Raw genomic sequence first — 19,498 nt, 5'->3', positions numbered from 1 at the left:
AAATTTGTCAGGTAAATGTTCCTTCTCCTGTGGTGTTTCTTTATACTACGACATATCGGAGAACACTGCAAAGAATGTGACGCGGCAAGTATAAACGCCTCCGCCGTTCACGGAGTCGCGCGCTACGGTCACTCGTGAAAGTATAACTAGCTTTATAGGGGAGACGCCTAAAGGCATAGCTAAAAGGGCGAGCTCTTATGTGATTTAGGAAGCCTGAATGTGGATCTTGTGTTTAAAAAATGTCTTTTATAGAATTATTTGTTCAGTTAATTGGTTCAACGCAGACAGATTTCTTCATAACTTAGTAGGCTTGAAAGTAACAGGGTTCCCGGATCCTATTCCCTGTTCAAATTAAGCCGTTTACAGGTATACCGACGTTCAACTGGATAACGTGAACTAGCAATCCATCCACATGTTGACTGAATAAATAGCCTACTTCTCAATCTGCTTACAAGCGTAGCTTCAGAATATCAAGCTAGCTTGTTGACATTTTGTTAAGTGGACACAACTTCTTGAATGCTATTTTAGTAAAAAAAAAAAAACAAAAACACACATCCAGGTCCTTGCATATTTGTAAAAATGCTTGTCACTTTGTTTTTCAAGCTATTTAAGAATGGAGAATGAGACATCGGTGCACTCCAAGTAGACATTTTAGTAGACATCCTCTGAGTGACCGCTAGTCCGTCACATAGATTCATATCTAAAGAGATGTTCCAACAGCCAGAAACAATCATTTGTTGGACAACGACAGGAATTAAAGATCATCTTAAGGGTACAAAATGGATTTTCGAGATTTGATTCAGCAGCATTACAAGTTTTCACAGTCGGATTGTAGCATAAACAACGGCACATCCACACAGGTACCCTACTTCAAATAACTGTTTATGTTATGTATAACTCTGCTTTCCATGATGAAAATTATTTGGTTATTCATTGTGTCATACCTCAGTGTGATTACTGTTTTGCGTGTCAATGTAGTCTGAATGGATACGTTAAATGAGAGCACTAATTCGAGTGTTTGGATGTTGTATTATTTATGTAGCCTAATGTATTGGTCTTTAGACCTACACCTTTGTATCTAAACAGTTAAAATCTTCCATGTGTAAAAAAAGGATTGTGAATAAATGAATTTCTATATATAATTTAGGAGTAATTAATCCAGGTGTGAAATATGTGATAGGAAATCATATAACAATTTTTAGAGTGTGCAATATGTAAATGTAACCAGGGATGTATTTAAAATAATGTAAATAAGATGATTTTACATGTGGTTTCTGTGTTTTGTCCCATACTTCAGGATTACATGCGGGACAGCCCATTGCAAAACCCCATAATCTCATCCTCCAAGCAGCTGGAGATGATTGAGCGAGAGCAGCGGCAGTTGCAGGCGGGCCGTGTTCAGAAGGTGATGGAAATAAGTTTACGTCAAGAAGAAAGACAGGAGGCAATTCTTAAACGAGTATGTGGCAAATCATTCCACCAGTCCACCAGGATCAACCACAACATCCGCCTGGAGCCCATGAGGAACGGTCAGAGTGGCTCTTTCCACTCTGCTGTATCCTCTGTGAGCCACTGTGCACCGCTGCACAAGCCGCAGAGAGTGCGCAGAATCCATGGCTCACAGGCTGCTGTCGGAGAGGAGCTGTATCCCTTCAGGCCGGAGGACCCGTGCACGCCCGTTGAGCTCCGGGCAATCTCTTCTATTCGGACACCCGTGCCCCCAGCAGCGGTAGCCAAGCCCAGCAGGCACCCCAGACCGCTGACTCTGTACAAGCAGGTCAAGCCTGTGGAGAAGGCCTGTGAAGTGCCAGGTGAGTTCTCTTCCTGGAAATCATCAGCTGCAGTAGCAAAGCTCAACACGGGGGCCATGCTCAGCTACCCATGTAGATGTATATATATCAGGCATGAAAATCTGTCACCTTTCGGCGAAATTCGCCGTTTTGAAGTTGAAAAGGGTGACCTGCGTGAATCGTGTAGATCCGATGAGTTTTTTGTTGGGGGGGGGGGGGGGTCGGGAGGTTATATGTATATATTTTAATTATCACATTGACTTAATAAGCAAACAGAGCACTTCCGAAATCGGCAATTTCAATGACACAGTGGCCAGCAGTTTCCGCCCGAACCATCATAGAGGCCAAATAGCGTTTCAATCATACGAACGTTCTTCATTCATGTTATTCATTTACTGCTAAGCGGGACGAGAAGCAGGACCTAGTGCTACACCGGGGACAAGTCAGAAGAGCGTACATTTACCAGATCGTACATTTACCACTACATTTACCAGATCGTACATTTCCCACTACATTTACCAGATCGTACATTTCCCAGTGGATTTAATTGGGTTATTAATGGTTTCAATCGTTTTCATATTTTGCGGTAAAACAAAGTTACTGCCGTTCGCTACAGCGTTGAATACTGTCAGAGCCATAAGCTCTTGTGATAAATAGGTAGATAGATAAGCCTATTAAGTTCGCGTCAACCCCGTGTAGTTAACGGTGACATAAAATAAGAAACGAGATTTTTTTCTAGTGTCTGTAGTTGTAACTGGTGAATCCAGGGACGGGTGAGGACAACATTCACGCCAGGGCTGAAAAGGTTGAAGATGAAGTTGTGAACTCTTGTCGTTTGAGTCTACCCTGTGCTTTAGCCCATGTTAGAAAATAAAAACACGTGAACCTGGTATTTTTACACTCATTTTCGCTGCTGATGTATTTATTGGTTCATTAAGATGTAATGGTTTTGACTGAGCCATCTGGAATGGCGAAAGCGGCCTCTCACGTTTACGGATCTGGCTCCATACATTGAATCCATTGACAAGACAGTCAAAAAAATTTTTTTATGGATTTTACTATATTTTACGGAGCCCGTAAGGTGACATCATGTAAAAAAAATAATAACGCGTGGCCACGACTTACTAACGCGTGGGAACGAGATACTATGTCGCCTTTCACACGCGGCAACAAAGTTTATTTTTTCACAGCAAAGCAAGCAGATCCCAGGGATGTTCGCGAACTGACTGCCCAAGGAAGGTAAACCTGGCTTTATATAAAGTAATACTTAATTATCTTGTTCGCACGCGTTATTATTTTTTTTACATGTATCACCTGTCGCTGTATCCCCGTACACCATCAGCCACCCCCCCCCCCCCCGCCGTATACCCATGACGTCACATGTCAACGTCGCCGTATCCCCATGACGTCACATGCCCCGCCCCCCGTTCTTCTCACCTTTTTAACCCCTGACCCATTTTCATGCCTGATATATAGATGTTTTCTGTAATGAATTATAATACTGTATATTTACAAGAAACCTGCAAGTAGAGCTTCAGAAACAGAAAGTTAATGAAAGTTAAATAACAGTGGCGTGTTGTGAGGCTATAGGTCACCGCTCCGCTCCAAATGCAGCAGGATCCATTCAGGAGCAGCAGCCAGAACCCCCCAGCCGGGCAAGGCCGGCCTGAAGGCGGCTCGGTTCAGCCAGGGGTTGGCGAAATCCTACAAGCCTGCTGAGAACAGGGACACCGCTAGGGCTGCAGAAATTAGCCAGGACAAAGGGGCTGTGGCAGAGACTCCTAGCCTGGTTTTGTAGCAGCCTCTGGCCAGGCCTGAGCTGGCCCTCAGCCAGGCATTTCAGCTCATGGAGAATGAGGACTGGTAGGCTTTTACCAAGCTCCAGCCGACAGTCTGCCTCACACCGAGCAAACAAAGTTTACACTAAGCTATCCCAGCCAGAACAGAGCTATAATGCCTGAGAATACGGAAATATCATGCGTTGGCAATATAAACATAAATAATTAGTAATGCGCACTCTAACAGGGAATACATAGCCTATAGCTTATGTGTTGATTTTTTATTGATGAAACTTGTTTAGCATTACTGATGTGATAACACCAGATACAGTATGTACACTGTGTTTTGGAACAGGGAGAAGAAGATCAATGGCCTCAAACTGGTGCGTTCGCTGGTGCAACACCATGCCAATATCATAAGTATCATATGATCAATATCGTATCAATATCATAACACATGACCACCATCATAAGATCAGCTTCAGGATTGACAGCAATAAGCTACTTCTTGAATAAATTAAACAAGTTCTTCCAAACAGTTCTATTTCTCATTATTTTCTCATCTCATTTCTCATAGAAAAAAGCATCGGCTAAAGTTTCCTATATATATACTTTACTTGAATACGTCTTGCTACTTCAGCTGCTTGAACTGGTACTGCAAGGGGTTCAATAGCTTGAGGCATGACAGACATTAGTGAGACATTAGTGCATACATTATCCAGACAAATCAGAAAACAAACTAGGACAACAACCAGTAAAACTATCCTGACAAATAAATTTTCATTTCTTTTCTTTCTCTTTGTGTGTTAATGGGCAAAACTTTATTTGTTTTTTTGCATAATGAACTTCAGCTTAAAATAATGCAGAACATATTGCTAAGAAGAGAAAAAGCTTACAGCACCTGGTATTCCCAGGTGGTCTCCCATCACACCAGGCCCAATCCTGCTTAGCGTTCTCAGGGTTGTGTGGCTGTATGCAGTAGAGCACATGTAAAACAGGAACGTCGTCTATGTTGTCAGAAAAGGATAAAATAACGTGTTGCGTTTGTTGTTTTTTCTTTTATTGGCTTTAATCTCCTCTTAGTCTCTGCAAGGTGGAATGTAGTTATTTAGCTCTGTAGACGCATAACTAGCACACAACACAGTTTACACCAAGCAGAACGGTCTGTTAACACTTTCATTGTAAAATCATATGATGTTTGTTTTAAGAGATAATTATTCAATGTTTCCCAATGTTTGAATTTAATCAGTATTTTGTTTCGTTGTTTGAATGTAATTTTATTTAATTAAATAATTATTTTATTTATTTAATTTTTTTAATATAATTTGAGGTAATTATCATCTTTAAAAAACTATTAAAAACTGAATTATTTTCATGCTGGTTTACAGTTGTCAGGGTCAGAGTTTTAATTTCAGTGTCTTGGGTAGACTTAATGTAAAAAAACAAACAAACAAACAAGTGATTAAAATCTAATGTTTTATTATATTTATATATATATATATATATATATATATATATATATATATATATATATATATATATATATATATATGTGTATATATATATATGTGTGTATATATACATACACACACACACACAATACAAAGATATTAGTTTATAGCGCTATACGGTAAGAATAGTAAAAAATAGTAACAAGGTAAGGTAGTATTGTGCGTGGAATGTAAATATGTGACAGATCAATCAGACACCAGACGTTTGTTGTTCAGTTCAGAGTTATATCCAAATTTAATATGTAAATGAGGAGGAGGAGCTCAGTAACAGTCCAGCCATCCATAGTTGAGAAGCACCCGCTTCACTGATCTTGAGTTATAATCATATTCTGTTTGCCTGGCACCATCAGAGAAATACAAGAAACCTGAAGAATGAAGAAATAAATATCACAAATTACACACTTGCAACTGAGGAATAATAATGAGTTATAATAATATTAATTATAATTATTAATAATTAATTGCTTGTGCAAGTACCTACCATAGATTTAGTTCATTGTTAATTGATAATTGTGTTAATTGGTTGTGCATAGTGACAGAAATATGAGAGTTGGGAATATGAGGAAAGGTAGGGAGGGGAGGTAGGGCCCTTCTCCTGGACCTCAGCCACTAGAAAACTCCATTTAGTAGAACTAACATTTATGCTCACCATAGTTCTCAAAAGCAGCATCCACCTTGGAGCCAATGTTGGGGAAATCTTGCTGAATGGATTTAGGGTAACCACTGTCCATTTTTGCTGAACGTTCATTGAAGCTAAGCAACAGAAACATAAAAAGGAACATTAACAAGACCAATAATGTTTAAAACACTCATGCAGTATTAGTATATTACTATGACTATTACTAGTATTATTAGTATTTTTTTTTTTTTACTAGTAGTAACTGTAGTTGTACCTCCAGTAATTGCTTCCTACAAAAAACAGTGTGCGAGCTGTTGATTGGACGTGGACAGCTGCATCGATCTTTGTGACTGAAGCTGGAAAGCCAAACTGGGAGATTTGTTTAGGATAGCCAGGCAAGGAACTGGTTCCTCTCACTCCCCAGTACTGCTTACCTGCATGGGTTCACACACACACACATTTCACATCATTGTACATTATAAAAATAACACTATATTATGGAGATGGCTTTTCTCTTTGGTGAATTTGAGAGTGCTAAACATTGCTGCATATTTCAGATAAGAATATGTCAAACCTTTGAAAATGAAGGCCACGTCTCTCGTTTTTAGTTCATATGCAGCATCAACAGAATTAACTGAAGGCCAAGTGGATTTAATTTCTTTCACTTGAATATCTTTTGTATAGCCACTCTTCTTCCAGTAAAACCTTATCAAAGAAAGAGAAAAAACTGAACAAATGTGGGAAAAAATGTGGACAAAACTATATTTGAATTCCATAATATTTTGTTGCTTTCTACTTAAAACACACTTACTCATTTTTGAAGAAATAAAGCTCTCCCCTTATACTAGTTGCTGCGTTGAACACTAAATTGCGGTCACATCGCTGCGGTGGTTTTGGTCTGGGTTCAGGCTGGGGTTGGGGTTTAGGCTCAGGTTTGGGTTCAGGTTGGGGCTGGGGATTCGGGGATGTACGAAGACCTAGGAGAGTTATTCGTAAAATTTCGGAAAGTTAATCAAAAGGAAGTTAATTTTACTGTTCGGATGTTACATTATGCTGACTGACTTGCATCTGCATCATGTCACTTCTGTGATGTTCACTTTAGACATACCATAGAGAGCCTGGACTCCTCGTTTATCATCCAGTGGTAGTTGATATCCATTGGTGTTTACGTACTGATAAGTGGGGTACATGAGGGCGGTAGGATCTCGGGAGTGATCGAGGCCCAGTGCATGGCCGAACTCATGAGCAGCCACCAAAAGCAAGTTCACACCTAAAAAATCAGACTCACATAGAGTATAGAAAACAACTGGGACAAATGCCTCGTGACCGTACACTGGTCCAGACTGGCTGTACCTGCCGAGGTCAGGGTCCAGTACTCGTCCTCATCAAAATGAGTATCACCTCCTGCGTCCGGGCCAGGGGACATAGCGTGTGCAAGAACGCCACTTGGACCGTCGAATGGGTAAAAGTCTCCATGATCTGTAAAAGAGAATGCATAGGATGCGGTCAGTGGTGTACTTCTAAAAAAATAAGTGGGCCGTTTTTGGAGTGGCGGTGTAGCGATTCTAAATTGTTGAGCAGGGGGGGAGGGGGGGAGGGGTTTGGTGGCGAGTGTAAGTTGTTGAGCGGGGGGTGGCGATCGATCGCCAGGAGTTGGCGAATTACTAACGCATCATGTATAAACCTAGCGTTTGACGTAACAGTCTCAGCAAGAGCAACATCCAGTTAAAATAAGTGGGGGGATGGTGTTCCCCCGCTACACACTCCCACTACACCACTGGGGGGGACGAGTTCCCCCTATTAAAATAAGTGGGGGGTCGGCGTCCCCCCGCGACCCCCCCCCCCCCCCCCCCACTACACCCCTGGATGCGGTTGATTAATACTGGGGTACAAGGTAGCAACAGCTTCCAACCACTGATCTGTGATGTTCCACCTACTTCCAGCCTTGAAGAGAATCATGATGTCAGCTGTGCCACTGTGGATCTGCTGGAAGTCGAGCGGAATGACGTCACTGTAGAGTTTGAAGGCCTTAGCGATAGTGATGTCCACGTCTTTCTGGTTCATGTCTGGGGTATACTCAGTGATTCTGAAACCCAGTTACATTAAACAAACAAACATACAACAGTATTGAGACACAATAGTAGACACAGCTGAATAAATAATCACCAAACATCTGCGAGGTTGTCTGTCCTTTGACACATGAGAAAAGCCAGATAGCCATTGTTATACATTTGAAAATTAAAAAAATTTATAATGTTGTATCAATGTGGCCTCATACAATTTTTTTTTCTCCACTGTTCTGTTGAAAGTTGCTGATACCTGTAGGTGACTGTTTTCTTCTCCCACTTAGGTTTTCCTCCAAAGTGTCCATATCTGGCCACGTCAGAAACCCCACAGCGCGGTTTCTTCATCACCTCCACGGTGTTTGTGTCTAGCTTTCCTGTGACCTCCAGCCCAAAAAAACCCTGCATCTGCTTTAGAAAGTCCTCAAACGTCTGTGTGCTGATTGTCTTCAGTGAAGGAGAGGAAGCATCAGGATTGTAAAACTGGGTCAAATATGCCTGAAAAAGGAAAAAAACAAGATGGAAAATCCTTGGAGTGAAAGCACAGCTACTAGTTTGCAGGGTTGCCAACTCTCACGCATTGAGTGTGAGACACACGCATTTGACTCACACGGAAAAAAAATCCAGTTTATTTACCTCTGATCCACATATATGATTCAATGAGTTACTAGTTCGCTCTGACGCCAACCACCGGCGATCGACAGATCGCGATATAATAATTTGTGTCCATTTTACTTTCGCCACCCCCCCCCCCCAACATTTAAAATCTCACTCCAAGCGAACGTCAAAAGTTGGCAACCCTGAGTTTGGCCTGAGCTGCTCAAAATGGAAAGGCTACCATAAAATGACAGAAACAGCATGGTGCATCAACATGAATATTTGAGTAATTGCGTACTTCTAAATGACAGAAACAAGTGCATCAACATAAATATTGAGTAATTGAGTAATTACATACCTCTGCTTGCTCTTGGTCTCCTGTGGACACAGAGGGGCTGGTTGGGGCAGCATTACACTGCCGCAAACACACTGCAAGTAGTAACATCAGGATCAATGTGTCCTCCATCGTAAGGGCCTCTTCTACTGCAGAGAAGACAGAAGGGGCTTATATGTGCTGCATCCACACCCCTCTTATGTAAGGCACCCGAGCTTTGACGTCGAGTGTGGGAATCTGGAAGAAGGGTCTCATTAGTGTTTTGATGATGGAGAGATATGCCATCCCAGACCTTGTCTGAACAGGCCCTTTACTGAAAGGGTTCAAAGGTGCCATTATGTTTGTTATGTATCTGAAGATGCCTCAGTCCTTCCTTGAGTGGAACATTCCTGAGACGTCTGGATATGGAACATGCACATACTTTACTCTTAATGTGCTTATGTATATAATTTAAGATGATCCAAACTTTAAGATAATTAGGTTGATATTTACTGCAACCCTGATGTGGTATAGAAAAGAGATTCTTTGCACCTTTAATGGATTATACTGGCTACAGTGGACATGTTCTACATGTGACCTGTAAGTAGAGCACAAGTAGGTAGTATTTTTCCATATATTGTTTAATCAGTGTTTAAGGAATATACTGAAGTAGATTTGCAAATACATTATTGAACATCTCGACTTCTTAATAAGACTCTTTCTCTTTCTTAATAAGACTCCGCTCTTTCTACAACATATTTTGTTAGACCGTATATGCTGTCACAGTTAGCCCCTCCCTACACTGCCCCATACGGCCCCATACTGCTCCACACTGCCCCATACTGCCCAACACTGCCCCATACTACCCTACACTGCCCCACACTGCCCCATACTGCTCCACACTGCCCCATACTGCCCCACACTGCCCCATACTGCCCCACACTGCCCCAAACTGCCCCATACTGCCCCATACCACCCCATACTGCCCCATACCACCCCATACTGCCCCACACTGCTTCAGCTTTGCTGTGTGATGTACTGAACGACCTATGAGACTGGGTTGTGTTTACTGCGGCCTGGTTTACATGGAGTGTCTTATTTTTATATTCAGAAAACCAAACATTATGTCACTGGGTTCCTCAAGAACAAAGGCGTGGGCAGTGGGCAAAGTGTTGTAATTAAGTGCTAATTATGTAATCAAATAGTGTTCATATTCAAATTTCTATGTCTTCTTCCTTGATGATGAATGAACATCCACTGTGTTCATTTAAATTCAGGTCAAGGAAACAACCTCGGCATTATAAATTTCAGTCTTGCCAGTCTTAACTCTGTATTACTGAGTTTTTATGGAATTATATTCAACACTAGGGATTTTGCTGTCTATGCTAAATTAATGGACAAAGATATAGAGTCCATTTACTCTTGGTACCAGTGGAACAAAATCCGTCATCATGTCTGGATATGCATGTTGGAAATTCCCAGGAGAGGTGTGACATTATTCTTGTACCTATACGCATAATCACGGATGATGAAAGCTTGATTGTGTGGCCGTACTGAACGGCCTGAGGCTATTCCAAGGGCAATTTACAACAGGAGCTCATGCATACAGTTGACTTGACAGATGACATGTCTCAGCATGACAGACCAGCACATGTATCTCCATATATGGCTGTATTTCACTATAGACTGCATAGGGATACTGAATACTGAATACTGCACAGGGGTACTGAGTCCTGCACAGGGATACTGAATTTCATCCCCACAACCGATTTCAGGCATGAGTATTGAAGTGTAGGTTTCTACTAAATCTGCAGATGATGGCACAGAAGTTTTTTTTAACAGTTTTTTTATGACTGCGAACATGCATTTCCCAATACTAGATATACATTTTCAAAACTCTAAACACAGCAACACATTTACCTCATACAAATAGCATAAAATAGTTAATTTCCTGTTCAAAAGTGCACTTTCATAACTAAATACCAACTCTGCATTTCACAATGCAAACAATGTTTTCTCTTTATACACCAACTTTGTTAAAACAGAGCAAACCTGGTTCAGTATCCAATCATTCTTTCAAATATTAGCACAGATGCTCTATACAAGAGAAACATAAGGTCAATCACTGCACAACCACTGTCAAAAAACTAACAGTTGATGGCATTACAGAAACAGTATTAGCCTACATGTAATATTTTATTCTGCTTTTTTTTTTCAAGTGTGTGCATTTTTTGCAACTTACTTGTCACGGTGGGGAGGCCGGGTCACCGCCAGAGGTGTTTCTCTGCTCTGAAGGCATTTCTCAGCTCACACTGCTTCACAACACACCCTGAGCACTAAACCACTCCTTCTGTCCCAATCACCAGAATACTAGCACCTGTTCCCCATTATATTGTGCACCCTTTTTATACCCGCAGGTTGTTCGGTCCAGTGCTTCACATTGCCCTGTTGGAAGCTCAATGCTGGACGTCTTTTCGTCCCTGCTTCGATTGGTGGTTTTTTGGGACCTTGCTACGCTGACTGCTTTGCAGTTGTTTTTTCAGTTGCTCATTGATTGAATGCTCTTCTCTCATGGAGAATAAAGATCATTCTGCGCAACCCTCACCTTCCTCTCCTCTGGAGATTCATGCTCACCAAGGGAGGGCCCTGGGTAAGCAGCAACAGGAGCTTCAGGAGCTCCGAGCGCTTTTAGTAACTGTCACTAACTGTAAGCAGAGCTTGTTTGTGCAGGTCCCTGCACCGAGAACAGTACCAGCCAGAGCTCCCATCGCCCCTCCCAAACCGTATGGAGGTGATTCCGAGAGGTGCGAGGGGTTTTTAGTACAGTGCCAGCTGTACTTCGCCAGCTAATCGCAGCTCGGGGACCAGGAGAAGGTCGCGTTTGTGGTATCGTGCCTGACTGGCAAAACTCTGGACTGGGGCGCTGCCCAGCTTACAGGTGAAGTGCCCTTCATGAATAATTATGACGTTTTTGTTTTGCGAAATCAAGGCTATATTTAATCATCCCCGGCAGGGAAGAGCCTGTGGACAGAGTCTGCTGCAGCTACGTCAGGGCGTCCGTAGCGCAGCAGATCATGCCATGAACTTCCGTACTCTGGCTGCACGGACAGGGTGGAATGACGCCGCACTTACGGACGTGTTTTTGGCAGGAATGAGGCCCGAGCTGAAGGCCGAGCTATCCTGCTGTCCGGATCTGGACTTCTAATCAGGTGGTGCGCCTAGCCATCATATTTGATGGGCTACTTCAGGAGAGGAGAAAAAGTGCTTCACCATCCATCACCCCGTAGGCTCCCATTGGAATGGGAGATTGATAGAGCGATCAAGGCAGTGAATCCTCATCCGAGCTTTCCGCCGCACCGCAGGTACGTGCCTTCCACACAGCGCGCTGCCCTTATCAACTGGGCTCATTCATCGGTGGGAACAGGACATCCCAGGGTTTCCAAAACAGCTCAGTTACTAGGAGCCAGATATTGGTGGCCCGGGTTATACCGTGATGTCTTAAAGCAGGTAGCCTCCTGCACGTGTGTGATGTAAGGTGCCGCGCACTCCCCCAGCAGGCCAGCTCCTTCGTTTCCCTGTGCCCGAGCAGCCGTGGACGCACATCGCTCTCGATTTCATTACGGACCTCCCCCCTTCGGAGGGTAACACCTTTATATTGGTGATCATCGACAGGTTCTCAAAGATGGTTCGGTTCCTCCCTCTACCTGGCCTGCCCGCCACGTGGGAGATGGCGGATCTCCTGTTTCGGCACATGTTCCGGCCGTTCGGTCTGCCGGAGGATATCGGTCCGCAGTTTACCTCATATGTGTGGCGGGAGTTCCTGTTGAAGCTAAATGTCACTGTCAGCCTAACATCTGGCTATCACCCTCAGGCCAACGGACAGCTGGAGCGCGCCAACCAGGAAGTGGGGAGGTTCCTGCGCACGTACTACAGTGAACACACAGATACGTTGTGTGCTCTTCTGCCATGGGCCGAGTATGCACAGAACTCCCTCACTCATTCCATCATGAGGAAGACCCCCTTTGATTGTGTGCTTGGTCGCCAACCTCCTCTGTACCCCTGGAACATCGCCTCCTCTGACCAACCCATCATTGAGGAGTGGTGCAGACGGAGTGAGAGGGTGTGGGAGGACACCCACCGACATCTGAGGGAGGCCATCAGATGTTTCAAGCAGTAGGCGGACCGCCGGAGGAGCGATGCCTCATCTTATCAGGTGGGAGACAAAGTGTGGGTGTCAGACAGACCAGCCTACCTCGGCGCAGAAGAGGGAGAATCCAGTACTTGGTGGACTGGGTCGGATACGGTCCCGAAGAGCATTCATGGGTTCCAGCCTCCCAGGTGCATCCAGATCGTCCGGCTCAGAGGAGACCAGGAAGACCACGTGGTAGTCAGTGGGAGTAGCCCAAGGGGGGGGGGCTCTGTCTCAGTGGGGAGGCCAGGTCGCCACCAGAGGGTGCGTGTCTCAGCTTACTAGTGTTATTTTCGTTGACAAATAATTTTTTGTCATAGTTTTCATCAACAAACCTTTTTTTCATAATGAAAACGATGACAAAATTAACGAACATTTTCATCGACGAATAAAAACGAGACAAAAATATTGGCCAGCTACGACATCCAATCAAACCTGATTTAGTTTTGTGAAAGGTAGGGATAAGGTAAGAAGAGATCTAACCGTAACTACTTTAGTGTACACGGAGAGGCGGGACAAACCAGGTAACTGTCCAATCACTAACGTACTAACAATTTCGAAGTTAACTCGACAATATCAGCAGGGAGAAAGATGAGTGGCAATATATGTGTCACGGTGAGGCGGCCCCCTACCGGCCGCCTCTGTCCACAGCGGCTGTTGTTGTTGTTGTTTGGTGACGTCATGTGCGTCCCTCAGGTGGGCGGAGCCCGTGATCCGTCTCACCTGAGGGTCGTTTGTTTGCCTATATATGTCTTGTCTTTGTACCAGTTGACCGCTGGTCATTATATCCTTAATTTGGAGATAGTGCATGGGTTTTAGGTTTGCACACTTTCTATTAAACCATCATTTTTCCCTGAGACTTGGCGTGATCGCTTCCTTTTCGTTGCTCACCCCTGCCTGTCACAATATGGACACATTCCTCCTTTGACTTTGAGAAAAACAAGATGGTGTATAAACCATGTGGGACGATGATGTCAGGAAAATTATGACAAATGAAACAACATCTGTGGGCTATGGCATTGCTGTTTTTATGGCACCCTCATATTGAATGTAATATGCATTGTTCATAAATGTAACGCAGCACGCGCTGCGGAGCGAGGAGATGGACACAAATGCTGAGGAGAGCGAGATTTATTACAGGACATTCCAAAAGCACAGTCATACAAACTGGCAGGGGTCTTAACGTGAAGGCAGTCCGAACAGGAACGAGAAACAGGCACGACGAAACAAGAACAGGGAGGATTCACGGACCAGGCAGGAACACACGGAGATCACGGAGAAAACAACGATGCATGAAAACACACAGAACATGAATCCACAAAACCACCGATACCAGACTGGGGAATTACAGGGACTATATGAACATGGAACTAACAAGACACAGGTAAGGACGATGATAACAAGGCGTGGCAGACAGGGGAAACCGGGGCAACAGACGAGCTGGGCGGGATCAAGGAGCAGGGAGCAACACAGACACGAGGAACAGAGACACCCAAGTGACAGCAAAGGGAGGGGGGCGTAGCCCTACGTGACAATAAAAAACTCCATATGCTTTTCAGGTACAGCGGGCCTGGTCATCAATGTTTTGTTATTGTTTTGCTCACTAACTATAAGTTCAGGTCAATAAAGTTGCTTGGAGATCTTTTTGCACATACAAACAATAATATTCTGTAACTGGTTAATAAAATATTTCATTTTATGCAAGTGGCCTATATTATGACTATTACACCATTTATACTTTAGTCAACTAAATTCTTTTGATAATTAGTCAATTAAATTCTAATGATAATTAGTCGATTAAAACTAGACTAAAACTAAAAACGGGTGGGACCCGTGATCCGTCTCACCTGAGGGTCGTTTGTTCGTCTATATGTGTCTTGTCTTTGTACCAGTTGACTGCTGGTTATTATTTCCTTCAATTGGAACTATGTCACGGGTTTTTGGTTTGCGCACTTTCTATTAAACCATCCTCTTTCCCTGAGACTTGGCGTGATCGCTTCCTTTTTAGTTGCTCACCCTGCCCGTCACAAAGACTAAAACTAAATAAAAAATTGCTGTCAAAATTAACACTGCAGCTCACACTGCTATTGAAAATGTAAGCATTGTAGAAACATGTTAAATGTGCAAAAACAATATGAATTGTACTAATTGTATAGCCCACTGAAGACTGATGTTGTGTTTACTGTGTTTAGAGTTTTGAAAATGTGACTACAGATTGGACAAAAGGATGTTAGCAGTCATAAAAAAACTGTAATACCGCATGTGTCTCTGTATTTGGCCAAAGTGCTGCAGTTTTTTAAGTTATTGTCCTCCTTTCTGTTGAGTAAGTTATTTCTACAAGTGACCACAAATCAAGAGTCAGCTGGGGTCGGAGAAGATCTAGTTTATTAACAACAAAGGAAAGGATTTTGTAAGGGTAGGGTGAGGTATGTGTGAGAAAAGTTGTGCTGGGAGGGGAAAACATTGTGTGTGTGTGTGTGTGTGTGTGTGTGTGTGTGTGTGTGTGTGTGTGTGTGTGCATGTGTGTGTGCATGTGTGTGTGCGTGTGAGTGTGCGTGTGTGTGTGTGTGTGTGTGTGTGTGTGTGTGTGTGTGTGTGTGTGATGATAAGGAACAGAGCTGGATGAAAGCAGACAGAGATGTAGGCAACTGCTACAGGTTAGAATAAGTTCTAGCAATCTTCTTCCTTCGAGGTCAGAGGGAGCAGATAGTTAAGGTTATCAAGGCTTGGGCGGAACATGCCAGAGACAAACATTATCTTCTTCATCCTACACTAACAGAGTGATTTTACACTAAAAATCAGAATTCTATTCTTATTCTTATCACCAGTTCACAAAAAAATTATAATAATTCACATTTGTATAATTATTAATGTATAATAATTGTTCCAACATACAGAAAACACACTAGGCACTTTATCTAACCTTTAGTTGTTGGTTTGACATCATGCATCATCTAATTGTTTCTTTAATAACAATAATAACAAAAACAGTAACAACAATAATAAAGTGTGATTTAGAGGGTAATTGAATGTCTGATGTCACTACAGTCACTCTGTGCACTTCTACAGGTCGTGGATCAGTTATAACGGAGCAGACGTAATTGCGGCAATCTGTTTTCTTATTTCTGTCTGTGTGGAAAAACTACACTTCTGATATCTGACGAGGGCATTATAACAGAAAAATAAATAACAGTTTATTTTAAATAAACCTATGTTCATATAATTCGACAAAATTAAAAGTATAGCCCATTTTATAGTGCGGCCTCCTATCCGGTTCAGTCTGGTTTTGCTGCTGAAAGGGTACGGTAGGCTCGCTCGTGCTTCTTCTCTTCTCTATTCAACTAGTTTCGCTACTTCCAGACAATAATTAATATGTTAATAAAACTATTAATAAAATGATACAAAGTGTATACTTTAGTTTTACTAATATTACTTTTGATGTATTATAAAAAAAGGGGTTATGAGACGTAATTATTTCTTCGACCGTAGCTAGTTATGCTAGCTGTGTGTTCCATGTGGTCTGATCCCTATATTAAGCTAATACAACTTCATTGGTACTTTATAGCTGAGAGAGTGGAGAAGCATAGCACTGACTGCTGTATTTTCTCTGGCTGTACCCAATCAGTAAAGCAGAACCAGCCAATTGTGGTGCTTGCTTTATTGAGGGACCAGAAGAAGGGGGTTACATATACACATATACATTTATATATATATACATCTTTGAGTTTAATCGTTTAACAGTTGTGGAAGTAGTCACTCCTCAACTCACGCTGAAACTTTTGTTTTTTAGAACTATATTCATATAGGCTCTGTCCACTGAAGAGGTAGATTAGATCTGAAAAAAAAAAAAAATTCTACATTGCCATAGACTTTAATTCCATGTTTGTACACATTTTGTCTTCCAGGATTTACTGAGGTTGTGTGTGTGTGTGTGTGTGTGTGTGTGTGTGTGTGTGTGTGTGTGTGTGTTTGGTAGAGAGATGGGCCATGCATATATACCATTGTACTGAAAGGCTGCTGTTACTTGTTGATTCATCCCTGGAAATTCATCTGCCACTAATGTGAACTTGTTCATTTGTTGTCTCCTTTCATCATAACTATAAAAGAGAATCAGAATCCAGGTCATTCATAAACACAACTTGGTTCTGTTTAATTGCTCAAAAGGCTTTGGACATTCACCTGAACAGGTACTGGTTCACAAAGAACATGGTCGTTCTGGTTTTGTGGTCATGGAGGATAGCATCCACTTTATTCACAGTCTCAGGTAGGCCAAACGTGTCAAGACTCTTGGGATATCCTCGTTTAATATTGTAACCTGAGATAGCCCAAACTTTCCTGTCTGCAAAACAGAAAAACAAACACATCAAAATGGTTCCACTAGAAAAAAATACATCCTTTGTGCTTGACATTTATGCAAATACACACTTTTAAAGAAGAACAATTTGTCCAGCTTTTGATTCTCATAAGCAGCATCAATGTTATCAGGGGCGTTGTTCCAGAAGGACCTGATGAGATATGGCTCTGCTCTTCTGTAGTCATAGTTTCTACGCCAGAAGAACCTACACAAAAATACTGACATCAGGTATTCTCGTAGCTTTATTCCAAACCATTGTTAGGTGTTTTCTGATGAAACCCTAAATTGAGACAAAAAAAGTTATAATGTGCATTACTTGTCCTTGAAGAAAAGTATTTCTCCTCTCATGGTTGTCACCGCATCTAGAACCAGTCCAGGATCACAGGCATCAGGTGCAGCTTTGGGAGTGACTCTAGGTGGGATTCTTGGAGTGATTCTAGGAGTGATTCTAGGAGTGATTCTAGGTGAAAGTGTAGGTTCAGATGTGGGATCAGCACTTACTCCAGTGCCTGACCCTGGACAAGCAGAAAACACAATAACAGGCAAATGAAATATGCTGCACATGTAATTATATATATATTAATTAATCATAGCTTGATTCATTTCCCCAAGATGACACACTTGCCATAGAGAGACTGTATGGACTTCACATCATCACTGTGCAAGCGGAAGTTATCAGCGTCTCTGAGCATGTACACAGGGTACATGATAGAATCAGGGTTGCTGACGTGACTCAGTCCCAAAGAGTGGCCAAACTCATGAGCAGCGACCAGGAACAGAATGAAACCTGAAGGGAAGAGAAGGGTGTGGTTAGTTCAGGCTGGTCTGCACATGATGTGTAGGATGCTTCATTAGCTAAGGGCTAATGAATGTGCAGCCTCACCATTAGTTGAACGCAAAGTGAAAAATTCGTCGTCATCAAAATGTACATCTCCACCGATGGTGTTAACAGCAGAGGGAAAAAATGCATGAGCCAAAACACCACTTGGTCCGTCGAAGGGAAACTGGTCTCCATGTGCTGTTCACAAAACAAATCCCAATTCTGTAACCTCAAATTTATGTATTTCATTATCTTCCCCTGATCTTCATGTCATGAGAATCCTTAGTTCCTTAGTACTGTAACGTTTCAGAACAGTGGGAGTGACGCAAATGCAGATTTCGGAATATTTATTAAAAAGGGAGTAACTAAACACCAGACTAACACAGAAGGCAGAAAGGGACTACGCTAAACACAGAGGGGAAGACACAACCAAATGGGTAAGCAAGACAACTAGGAAACGATAATACACAGGAGAACATAACCCTACAAGCCACTTAAACATTACCGGGAGAAAAACAATGACTACAGGGGTAATGGGGCACAAACAACAACATGAATAATAACCATGAATGAATAACGAAACGGGTAACGAGAGAACAAAACAACTGACAACCATTAACGATGGGGAACAACACAACGAAAACCTGAATACTAAATGGAGAAAAACAAAAATCAACAACGAAGACTAGAAGCTAAACCAAGAGTAAGAACAGGTGTAATGGATGCAAAAATCATGAAGCAATACAGAGAGGTAAAGGGGAACTTCCATACAATGACCAACACAGGAGAGTAGAACGGAAAGGTACACAGACAACATGATGGTGAAACAAGACGCAGGTGGGAACGATGAGAACGGGCGTGACAGACGGAGAAACCATGGGAACGGGGAAACTAGGCGGGACCAGGGAGGAGGGAGGGGTTGAACGTGACAAGTACATACGATGTATGTCTATACAATTTGTTATACAATTCATATGTTTATATATAAATAATGAGTAAATTCTGTTAGATGAACAGGAACAAATTAACAAAAACATGCAGTTGTAAAAGCTGGTTATAGTCAGATGAGCAGAGGTAGAAGATGTCTGCACCTGTCATGAAAGGTGCACCAGCGAATGGGCTGGACCACTACATTTAAACACCTTTTTCTCTCGTTAAAGTGTCTTAAGCAGTTTGGGATGAACAAGAATCCACATGTTTTACCCTATTAGTGCAGTGAGTACTGAAGGTGTGTGCATTCAAAACTTTACATTAAAACTTTACATATTACTGCAATAATGGTAAAGTGTTGTGGACTCACATCCTTTACTGAAGGAGATCATGATGTCGGCTGTGCCATTGTAGATGCGGATGAACCTCAGAGTGGTAGCGCCAGCCCAGACGTGCAGTCCTCTCTCAATGGAATATTCCACCTCATCCTCAGTCATATGAGAAGAGCAGTTCTCAATTCTGTGGCAATATCAT

General features: G+C 42.4%; 3 protein-coding genes across 4 annotated transcripts in view; 1 reads left to right on the top strand and 2 right to left on the bottom strand.

The window, feature by feature from the left end:
- The first annotated feature begins 168 nt into the window (after positions 1-168).
- LOC143526132 (uncharacterized) lies at positions 169-3,588 on the top strand. The gene is made up of 3 exons (XM_077020786.1): positions 169-860; positions 1,298-1,986; positions 3,381-3,588. The coding sequence occupies exons 1-3, from the start codon at positions 780-782 to the stop codon at positions 3,586-3,588; spliced, it is 978 nt and encodes a 325-aa protein (XP_076876901.1). The 5' UTR covers positions 169-779.
- Positions 3,589-5,159: 1,571 nt separating this feature from the next.
- Positions 5,160-11,266, bottom strand: mmp30 (matrix metallopeptidase 30). 2 transcript variants are annotated; one of them, XM_077019251.1, is made up of 11 exons: positions 10,914-11,266; positions 8,717-8,929; positions 8,018-8,259; positions 7,636-7,784; positions 7,052-7,177; positions 6,807-6,968; positions 6,510-6,675; positions 6,273-6,403; positions 5,973-6,132; positions 5,729-5,832; positions 5,160-5,444 (listed from the first exon to the last, which is right to left on the bottom strand). In XM_077019251.1, the coding sequence occupies exons 2-11, from the start codon at positions 8,822-8,824 to the stop codon at positions 5,341-5,343; spliced, it is 1,452 nt and encodes a 483-aa protein (XP_076875366.1). In that variant the 5' UTR covers positions 8,825-8,929; positions 10,914-11,266; the 3' UTR covers positions 5,160-5,340. The 2 variants fall into 2 exon arrangements, with proteins under 2 accessions (XP_076875366.1, XP_076875365.1); XM_077019250.1 differs by having other exon boundaries at positions 8,717-8,841; positions 10,914-11,265.
- Positions 11,267-16,333: 5,067 nt separating this feature from the next.
- LOC143526131 (collagenase 3-like) overlaps positions 16,334-19,498 on the bottom strand; it is a 4,288-nt gene continuing 1,123 nt past the window's right edge. The window contains exons 3-10 of the mRNA XM_077020785.1: positions 19,335-19,483; positions 18,098-18,232; positions 17,840-18,001; positions 17,531-17,729; positions 17,286-17,419; positions 17,040-17,199; positions 16,860-16,957; positions 16,334-16,695 (exon numbers count right to left, since the gene is read on the bottom strand). Coding sequence (XP_076876900.1) covers positions 16,595-16,695; positions 16,860-16,957; positions 17,040-17,199; positions 17,286-17,419; positions 17,531-17,729; positions 17,840-18,001; positions 18,098-18,232; positions 19,335-19,483 — 1,138 coding nt within the window. The 3' untranslated portion in view covers positions 16,334-16,594. The remainder of the gene's footprint in view (positions 16,696-16,859; positions 16,958-17,039; positions 17,200-17,285; positions 17,420-17,530; positions 17,730-17,839; positions 18,002-18,097; positions 18,233-19,334; positions 19,484-19,498) is intronic.

Source organism: Brachyhypopomus gauderio, chromosome 10, assembly GCF_052324685.1.
Source record: "Brachyhypopomus gauderio isolate BG-103 chromosome 10, BGAUD_0.2, whole genome shotgun sequence".
Lineage (NCBI taxonomy): Eukaryota > Metazoa > Chordata > Actinopteri > Gymnotiformes > Hypopomidae > Brachyhypopomus > Brachyhypopomus gauderio.
This window is presented reverse-complemented; position numbering and strand designations above follow the sequence as displayed.

Excerpts from the sequence above, each read along its gene's own strand:
- LOC143526132 (XM_077020786.1), top strand. The coding sequence starts at position 780 with ATGGATTTTCGAGATTTGATTCAGCAGCATTACAAGTTTTCACAGTCG. Across the intron at positions 861-1,297 it reads ACAACGGCACATCCACACAG|GATTACATGCGGGACAGCCC; the intron begins GTACCCTACTTC and ends CCCATACTTCAG. Across the intron at positions 1,987-3,380 it reads GAATCGTGTAGATCCGATGA|GTCACCGCTCCGCTCCAAAT; the intron begins GTTTTTTGTTGG and ends GTGAGGCTATAG.
- mmp30 (XM_077019251.1), bottom strand. The coding sequence starts at position 8,824 with ATGGAGGACACATTGATCCTGATGTTACTACTTGCAGTGTGTTTGCGG. Across the intron at positions 6,676-6,806 it reads AGGAGTCCAGGCTCTCTATG|GTCTTCGTACATCCCCGAAT; the intron begins GTATGTCTAAAG and ends TAACTCTCCTAG. Across the intron at positions 6,404-6,509 it reads CTTTATTTCTTCAAAAATGA|GTTTTACTGGAAGAAGAGTG; the intron begins GTAAGTGTGTTT and ends TTCTTTGATAAG.